The sequence below is a fragment of the Micropterus salmoides genome, unplaced genomic scaffold (assembly GCF_014851395.1).
Source record: "Micropterus salmoides isolate LMB-PRFRI ecotype aquatic unplaced genomic scaffold, ASM1485139v1 Ms_hic_scaffold_7, whole genome shotgun sequence".
In the NCBI taxonomy this organism is placed as follows: domain Eukaryota; kingdom Metazoa; phylum Chordata; class Actinopteri; order Centrarchiformes; family Centrarchidae; genus Micropterus; species Micropterus salmoides.
In genome coordinates, this window is record NW_024044459.1 from 18,828,115 (window position 1) to 18,838,226 (window position 10,112).

A 10,112-nucleotide genomic window follows, 5' to 3' on the forward strand; every position below is an offset into this window, starting at 1 on the left:
TCATGCCTCATAATGTTGATAGTACAACATATGTGCTATTTGCTTTATGAATGAGTGTTTCACTATCAATGTACTGGGGCTGTTTCGATAAGTAAATTATCAAAGCTCTTCCGCTTTTTTCGGTGTCATAGAAGATTCTACAACATTGGCTTATTGTTATCATCACAGGACACATTCCCAGACCCTACTTTGCACTTTCAATCATAGCAACGCCAGAACAAAGTAAGGGATTAGGAAAACACTGTGAAAATTGCCATCATGTTTTATGATCTCTGCCGTAGCTATGGCTGCTTCCCAGATATGGAGTCAACTGCAGCAGCAGCAGTGAGTTAGCGGTGAAGAAGACAGAGCTCACACAACAAAAGAATCACCACATGAAAAAAACTCTCACATACTTCCAAATATTTCATTAAAACAAAATCAGTAGGCCATTTTTGCTGCTATGTGCCAAACCTTCTTCCATCTGGGCCAAGAAATATCATCCAAGGTCAACATCTACACTGAGAGAATAATTTTTGTCCAAAGGAACTCACAATGAGTCATTCAAGCTCTAGACGAACAGACAGTGTCAAATAAAATGAAGAAACAAAATGAAGGAACAGTTACATGAACAATAAACACAAACACATTAAATGCAACTTGTGATGAGAAATATACAGTATACAAATAAGTTATATTATCAGTATGAAATGTGTCCCCCAGAGTCCCCTATTACAATTATCAGTAAAGTGATGGTTTCTGGAGGATTTAGACTGGTGATTGATGTGTACACACAGAGGGTATAACCATAATTTGGGACAGTAAACAAGAGGCTCAACGTCTTCTTCTTTGTTATTCCTGTTGATGAATCAACAACCAATGTTCTGGCACTGTTTTATTGCAGGATTATTAATCAGATAGGCTTCACCATGATCACTAAATTGATTAGTCAAATATCAGAATTTATCATCATATGGCAATCATGTCCTCTTATAAACAGGTGCCTATTGGGGGCAATCGAGGCTGTTGCTCCCTTATTACATAACACTGGTACAGAGAAAATGAGAATTAGCAAATACACCTCCCTAATACGCTGGGTGCTATCGGAAAAGGATGAAACATGACTAATGGCATGCGTTTGTTCTTTGACCAAACTGTCAGTTTTTGAGTGAGTGACTCCAAAAGAGGTTGGATCTTAGAGAAACTGCCTCAAACCTTTTTACTCAGTTGTTGTACTTACATACATTTCTGAGGTTTTTGTACTGTACGTCAGTAATTTCATTGTGTGCATCTTTTCAATTCTCCTTAGAAGAGATATGAAGAAAAGCAATGAAATCCAAGGTGTTATAGAACTTACATTTCAAATGCTGCACAGATGCATGCGTACAATTCAGTAGTTGAGTAGATATTGCTGTTGTCTCCTTCATTTGGCTAAAATGACTCCTGGCTTGGGATCATTGCCGACTGTATTTTTTCTTTCGTGACTTTCCTGTCCACAAACAGCTACTTTTGCATATACTAGCTCATTTAAAAAACACAGACTGCACAGTGTATTTTCACCTTTTTTTTTCACATACGCACACAGCATAAAGACAGTATGAAAGAGAAAAATATAGTGGCAGAAGCCACATGTTTAAAGAGTGGACACCCTAAAATACAATATAAAGGTATAGATTTGTGTGCATTTTCACTCAAACACTCACTCTCTTATGTGGCTAACAGTCTGGCTGGATATGTGTAACTGGCACAGAGGACAGTATCAATATCTATATTAGCCATAATCATTAGGTATTAATTGTACTGGAATATGGAGCTTTGCACGTACACTCTTGTTTGTCTGTCTTCAAAATACATGCACACTGTGACACAGTTAACAAACCTGTTTGCTTGCCAGGAGAGGCCAATTGTGTATAGACGTCAGACAGATATCTGGTACCTTAATAGTGTTATCAGTGAACCATTAACATAATCTATTTACTGGTCAAGGTAATGGCCAATCAATATTTCACTTGAAGCCAAAGTACAGATGGCGACACACGCATTAGTTTCCTTGCCAGGCTGATGCCAGACAGAGCTGATCTGTTAATAAATTGCTGAATTTACACAATTACTCTAAAGCACTTTTATGGAACTAGCAATGATCCGTTTGGGCTTTTAGGAAATGAAATATTAATGACAGGTAATGAAACTTACAAACGTAAGCGTTCACACCTAGCATCCCACGAAAAAAGACACACATGCTGTTATTTAGGTGTTGGTGACCCTGAGGCTTTTGCACAGGTCAAACAAGCTATGTGCACATCATGTGCTTATTGCATACTGTGTAAAACACATGAATTATATATATATAACACGAAAAATAAAGACAACACAAAAATAAGCTCTGTAATAAGGGTAATTGTGTTTAATGGTCTTCAGTTATGGCCAGATTGATCATTTACTGCATCATAGAAATCATGCATGCATGAGACAGTGCTATCAGATGTGCTACGCTGTAAAAACTACACACTATATACATACAGCTACAATTAAAATATGCCAAAATCCTGAGAAAAAGTATGAACTTTATCTAAACATATTGTCTGCTAGTAATACAAAAAAGTTCCTCCAAAAGACTGTCTTGGTCAAAACTTGAGTATGAATACATTTAGGAGTAACATGGTCGCTTGCTGATTTAAACACTCCTTCCAACAGAATAACCTGCAAATAAATTACAACCATCGCACTTTTAAAAACAACAGAACTCTAAAGCTTTACACTTCTTTTTCCAAATGAAAATGGAACAAACTTTTCTTTTGATTAGATCATACAATGTTTCAACATTCATTTCATCACAATTTTCAACAGGTGTTTAGACAATTTTGAGTGGTATAAATTGACAGTAAATACTGCTATGAAAGTGCTCCATTGATAATAAAACTGTTGATTGCAGAACTGTTTTCCTTTTCTTGAGATATAAAATTTAAGAGAAAAACTATAACAGAACCCCCCCCCCAATATTCAAAGCTAAAGCTCTACTCTTTGACTATGGGCCATAACTTAACAAAAGTGTGGTTACACAGGTTGCGGATTGACAGGAATGTTGTTATTGGAAAAGGGTCTCCTCAGGCCCAACAAACAAAAGGCAGATTTAATCCATGTCCAAGCCTATTCATGCATCTGCCTGTGCTCATCAGTATTTGCCAAGCTCACACTGGGCAGCGATAAAGCCATTCTAATTACTGGGTTGTCCTTTTGAACCGGCCCGCTCCTGATTTTTAAATGGGTTGCTTAGTCATAGTAGGTCCACATTTTGCTTCCCCAGCAGTTTCCCTTGAATCACTTTCACAACATTGTCATTTTAAATGCAACTGTCTTCATCATCCAGAGCCTCCTTTGGTGATCATTAGTTGTTCTCTTGTGAAACTGTGGTTTCCTAAGAAAAGAGTAAAAATCATATCATGTTAGAGGGTTCAGGTCATTAGTAACTGAATTACACAAATATTTACAGTCTAGTAAATCCTACCCAAAGCTAAACCAAGTTTTTTTTTTATTAATTCAGACTTCAATTAAGTTTGCTATTGTGATATAGTCAAAAAAAAAAAAAAAAAACTCAGACCACAACAACTGTTGAGAGCTGGGGGCGGATGGTGATTTAAGTTCGTTGTGTACTCACACTTACGTGCTTTTACTATCTTATCTCTGTTTGGTGTTGCAATCTAATGCACTAACTTAACAGTCTTGACATTCAAGGTATGCTTATATAACTTGTAGATTTCAGATAAGGACACTGTTGGCATGGTGGCAGAAGCAGGCAGAGATTCTTTACTGTATGTGTTATGTATACTATTTACCTTTTGTCTGTAATTTACTTTATTATGTGTAGCACTTTGGCTCACAATTTTAAAGGACACATCGTATTTAAAAGGTTAATTGGACTTAATTTGTTCTTCTCTCCCTGAACATATAAAACTGCCCTCACGTGTTCAATAAATATATAATCTAAATATAATTTCTTGTCTGCTAAAGCAACATTTTTGTTGAAACAGCAAACGGAAACACGTTTAATGGACATGAAATGGAAACTTTCTATTAAATTCCTGAATCTTCAAGGGGTGCTGCTTTAATTATTTGTAGGTTGGACTTAATGAGAGCAGCAAGGCACTGTAAAAACTTCCAACTTCCTGCTCATGAGGCAGGGGGGTGAGAAGTCTTTGTGTTAACTGTTTGTAGTGATCCTGTGTAATATCTTAAAAAATGACTACATTAATAGGTTGGGATTTGAACTCTCACAATATGCATTTTTATGCATATGTATGCAGTTATGCATTTATATATAAAATATCTTTATAGATTCTATAGTACATTTATGAATTGAATTAGTAAAGTAAAGAGGTATGAAGAAATCCATCTTTGTCTCTCTGTTCAGTTGTTGCTAACATCTACAGTAGCATTGCTTTACGGTGTTATTGTTATGCATGCAATGCTCATCTTATCATAATATTGCATTTGTCTGGGTTTAAGTTCCCACATTTACATTCTCCTAACGTCCACCTACAGAATTTAACTAATAACTTTCTTTCAAAGCATCAGTCAGAAGATATTTTTCCTTGGTTAGTGTCAATTTTCATTGTCAATTGTAAAGCATCTTACAGTTGAACTCCTCTCTCCGTATTTGCTCCAGAAGGTCATCTTGACGGTGTTCCTGTGCCCTGTCCGCTGGTCAAAGGTCTGGCAGGTCTGGAAAGGAGGACTGTACAGGTGCAAACTGACTGCGCTCTCTGTGTGGCTGACATTTTCCACACGATGCAGGCCAAGGGAGTCTAAAATATGCAGACACACATGCGAACAAACAACATTTTAGACAATGTATGCCACTGGAATGCTGTGAAAAACAGGCAGTTACCAAACATCACACCAGGGCTCTGTTGGCTTTGGCGAAATACTCTGCAGAGATTTGGGAAGAGACTTGAGTCCTATTCATTGTTAAGTTATAACTAGGTGTTAACTCCTAGAAGACCAATATGACATTCCATAACTGCAGAAATTGGAAACTTCTGTATTGCTCAGTGCTGTAAAAAAAATTAAGCACATATTACACTGTTGCACAGACACAGTCGTGTCTGAGTTTCAGAGATGTGTCACATCAGTATATCTCATGTGGGACAGGACATATAAAGGATATTTGGTCTATTGTACTAAACACTGCATGGTTATTTAAGCTACATTTATTAGTATGATAATGTAAGTGTTTCACCATATTAAGAACGAGTTTCACAACTTGCCCCCACACACAAACAAAGTGTTAGAACTAAGTGGTATTTATACTGAAGAAAGCCAACTCGAATTAAAAAGAAAATAAACAACCATACGCACACTACACACTGGTTTCTCACCATTTATGTAAGCAACCTTGTTTTCCTGGAGAATTCTCTGTGATTTCTGGACCATATCTCCCTGTGATTTAACGTCAGGCCAGCCAAACAGCGTCTCCTTCAGCTGACCCTGCAGCAGCTTCATGAAGCAGTGGGAGTTTGTGTGGTCGTGGATGCTACTGCAAATTGTAAGAAACACACAAGCATACAGTGTCATATGACCTCGATATGACCTTTGGACCAAAAGCAACAATAAATATCTTTCCTGTAAAGAATTTCTGGGATTGACAGGGAGACAGTTTTTAGAAACTTTGTATCTCTTCTACTTGTGTTATACAATTCAAAACATATACTAGACTCATGCGTAATATAATGTAATTAAAAATATATAAGTAATACCTCGTAACAACTGCACAACATTTTTGAGCTGGTCTTAGGAAGTATGGTTGTCCAACCTTTAGAACAGCCATATTTGTAACCATTAGTTCTACAACATCGCTATTACTGCAGTAGGTATGCTGTAAAGCAAATGTCTTGGCCAAATTGGTTCTTCTAGTGCTAGGACAGCCATGTTCTTGAGAAACATGCCTAGAAATGGCTGTTTCAAACAGTCATGTTTCACAAGAGCAAGATACATGTGTTACCACTTTGCTACTGTTGGCAGCGAGTCAAATAATATGTAATCATATAAAGACCTATCAAACATACGTCTGGTTCAGTTGTTCATGTGACATTTGCTGACAAAGTGGGAGTTAGATATCATCAAATAATGTCTATTTACACAACCTTTCTGTCTGTGTGTAGAACATTGGACTCTCTTATCTCTATTAACTTGTTGCAATAATTGCCAGAGAATACCACTTGAATACCTGAGCTACAGTATCTAAGAGTAGTAGTGGGCTGGTAACATGACTGACGCACGCATAGCCAAAAAAACCAATCTTGTTAAAATACAATAGGCTTAATGGAACAGATATAATAGGTTTAAATGTGCAGTGGTAATCTCTCGAGACCTTGTTGATCTAAAATGCAATAAATAAGCAACAGTTATATTAAACCTTATTTGTTTGCATGTGGAAGCGTCTCACCTGCCGTGGCCTTCTCCCCAGCACAAGATCATGAGATTGAACTTCCCATTGCCCTCATCAACCAAGTTCCTTGTGTACCTGCAAAAGAGCAAACAATTTGTTGATCAAACATGGAGGGTAGATGGTACATTATGTATCCTTGCTCCTGATGAGTTTCAAATTATGTTACAAAAGTGACTGGAATTGGAAAAATGTATACTGTGAATGTTTTGGTAAAGTCCAGGCATCATTTTAGGACCAGCCTAACTCTCAATGTGACTACTAGCAATATTCAAGCATAGAGAGGTGGATTTGATTAGGAAATCTTGCCAAAGTATGACATCTTGTTTTTCCTTTATTTATTTATATTTAATTTGTACAGCTACTTGCAATCTACCACTTATTGTTAAAACATGTAGCATAAAGGGGGATGCTACCGTTTCTGACAAACAACAAAGCGGTCACGAACACTTCAAGGTTTTCTGTATTTTATGACATGCAGAAAATTTACCATTCCCTTCATGTCATAGCCCTGAGAGCCCGCGTCCTTGCTTAGTCGGTAAATATTGTCGCTACTCTGCATGTTTTTTTCCTGCCCATTGAGATCCCCTTATTCTCCAAATGTTTTCGAGGCAGCTGCAGCTCCCTGATGGGCCACAGACGGTCACATCAACAACATCAAGTACCTATCCCTACAAACATCAGCGGGTGTGTATCAGTTCTCAGTGTTGATTGGATGGCACACTCACCCTCCCTCCATTGACCCCTCACTAATCAAAACACTGGGACACGGGAGCTTTTTTGAAAAGATTTTTTGAATAGAACAACCATACTTTGCTTTAGAGAGGAGCCCTACTGCGGTGAAAAACATTTTGAAGAAACTGTTTTGTATGAGGTTTTCAGATCAATTTTTTAAATGACGTTTATGAAGAGACTGCACGGATATAAATTATGCAAACAAGTCGGATTTGGTTTTTTTTCAAATAAGGTCTGACGAAAGCTGCTATTCGGGAACAACTAGTCATCGTTCAAATAAGCCTAAAAGAACGATTTTTAAATAAGAGACATTTCAAATGACTGTATGCATTTTATTAAAGCATTCAATAGTTTATATATATAGCTATATAAATGACATATCCTATTATATTCCACACTTTTTGTCAACAACAGCCTATGTAGATTTCTAGAGTAGTCAAGAAAAATACAGACACAATATAAACAAAAGTAAAAAATTGGACAAATCATATTTGGACTATTGTTAAAACAAAATCACACTAGGTAAAGGTGACAGAGAGGTTACAGAACAAGCGTGAAAAGTGCACCAGCATAATAAATGAGTAATATCTGATTAGTTATAGCTAAGCAGGATTATGAACAAACAAACAAACAGTTTTACCTGTACTTGTCGAACTTTGCATATTTCATCCATTCGTGAGGCTTGCTCTCATATGACTCCATTATATTTTGGACCTCCTCCACATTGATGTGGTCACTCTCGAAGATTTTATGCAGGATTTTTATCAGGTCATCCAGAGTTTCTGGCTTCACCACCTCGGTTTGCTCCATCTTTCTGAGTTGCGCGAGGTTGTTTCTCAGATATTTCTCTTAACAGGTTTCTATTGCCAACTTTGTGCAGTGCTTTACTTTTATAGGCTAGCCCGGCAATTTGGGGCGAGTTGGTGACGGACTGTACCATTATGGGAAAAGGTGACCGCCCACAGCTCATAGTCTAATTTAAATACATTTGATCATGAGCGCATAATGAAATTTTGAAAAATACATGTGGTTGCACCTTTATTATACTTAGTCCACAGAGATAATATAACTTTTTTTTTTTTTTTATTGTTTTGCATGTTTTTCAATCAAACACATTCATTCATCTCACACATTAAGAACTTGGACTAATCCTCTCAGTGCAATTCCACCACGTTGTCACAAGCACAACCACCCCCTTTCCCTTTCTCTTTCTTGCTGAGGCATTCCTCCAACAATAGGCGCCAGTGTCTCCCCTCTTCTTGTGAGCTCTCTCCTCAGAAACTAAATCATCAACACACAGTCCCAAGGTGTGAGCAGACCAGAGCCTCACAAACAAGTGGGGTTGGAAAAGAAAAACTTTGGGGGGAAAAAGGTTGAATGGTGTCAAGAATGTTTTGAGGAACACAAGATCTTATTTGAAGGCTTGTAGCCTGTCTGGATGAATATGGTTTAATTTTAGGCCTTTAATAACCCTTATTTTGGTTGCATTAAATCAATAGATTACGATTTGACTCTTGCAGCTCTTTATGAGAATGATTAGAGAAATATTCTAAGGAATGGACATGCTAATTGTTTAAATATGTGCAGGGAAGAACAGGGGAAAAAGGAAAGTGATTGCTTAATACTTCAGATACATGATGATTTACTAAGTCAAGACGGCAGTGATTTGTTCACTGTACAGCCTCAGAGAAACCTCCGGTAAACAACAGTAAACAGCTGAAGGCAAATTGACTAAATGCCTTGACTTTCCGGTGCATGTGTGCAACTGTGTGTGCATGTTTGAAGGTAACTCTGAGATAGGTTTATGTACACAAACAGACACAGACAGACAGACACAAGGTGAGATGCTCCTGGTCATGCCTATTTTTTTTTTTTTTTTGATATTCAAACATCTTCTGAACAAGGTGTTCTTGGCACTGTGTGTCACAACATTTTATCATGAATGCATTCCTTCACACAAATATACAGGCCATTCGCTCACAGTGCTCCACCCATATATATAAAAAAGAAGACTCACTAGGAAGAAAAACAAGTTGTCAGTGGAAACTATATATTCAGCTCATTGTGGGCTACATAGGGTGCACATCTGCATGCTGTTGAGCAGCTGCAGCTCAGAAATACAGGATACAGTACTGTATTAAGTAGATAAACAGATGTCAGAGTATTAAGTTATAGGAATAGTAGAAAAAATAAGAAGGACACTGCTTGACCATCACATTTTTCACATTTTCTATAAATGGACATGATAAAATTGCCTCAATACACAGGTTAGGGTCCAAACCACAGTTGAGCCAGGATATTCCAGCAGTAAAACTCTGCATTTGTTTGCAGGCGTCCAACATGTGTCAGCCTGTTAAAGGAAAACCCTGTCTGGCTGAGGAAGATATTCAGGCATTGGCTGCATAAAAAGGTAGAGAATGTTCTTTGCATCAGAGGTTCTGGCAAGTTTTCCTCTGAGCTGCCACATCATCAATACCACATGTGTTATTGCTCCACCTTGTGGCTAAAACATAAACTGACTTTACCCAGCAAGTACCAGTGATGTATCTATGACATTAAACTGATGCTCTTTTACCACAGTAATTTATATCAACTAGCTGGAAAATTACATTTAAACTAGTTTGTTGGTTTTGTGCATTTGATAATGACATTCACACTGAATATGACAAACAATCAAGGTTACATGTAGATTTCTATAAATGAATGAATTAATATAATGAACTGATGACAAATAGAAAATGTATCTAAGGTAGTAATGATTGAAATCTACTCCAAAAGCTATATGAGCCATTTTTCAAACAGCACTGAAAACCTTTTGCATGTCATGTCTGCAAGATGCAGGAATCCCCATGGCTATGCATGGAAGTAGAGTCAATGTTTGTTCAAGTGCTGGAACTCCCCAAAAATTTGGACACAGTGTTCTTTGTACATTTTTTTTTAGTAATGAATGCAGATT

General features: G+C 37.3%; 1 protein-coding gene across 2 annotated transcripts; it reads right to left on the reverse strand.

The window, feature by feature from the left end:
• Positions 1 to 2,360: 2,360 nt before the first annotated feature.
• Positions 2,361 to 8,027, reverse strand: cdo1 (cysteine dioxygenase, type I). Of its 2 annotated transcripts, none has more exons than XM_038703414.1 (5): positions 7,797 to 8,027; positions 6,422 to 6,499; positions 5,355 to 5,512; positions 4,612 to 4,781; positions 2,361 to 3,394 (listed from the first exon to the last, which is right to left on the reverse strand). In XM_038703414.1, the coding sequence occupies exons 1-5, from the start codon at positions 7,964 to 7,966 to the stop codon at positions 3,365 to 3,367; spliced, it is 606 nt and encodes a 201-aa protein (XP_038559342.1). In that variant the 5' UTR covers positions 7,967 to 8,027; the 3' UTR covers positions 2,361 to 3,364. The 2 variants fall into 2 exon arrangements, with proteins under 2 accessions (XP_038559342.1, XP_038559343.1); XM_038703415.1 differs by lacking the exon at positions 7,797 to 8,027 and adding an exon at positions 6,912 to 6,936.
• Between the last annotated feature and the right edge of the window lie 2,085 nt (positions 8,028 to 10,112).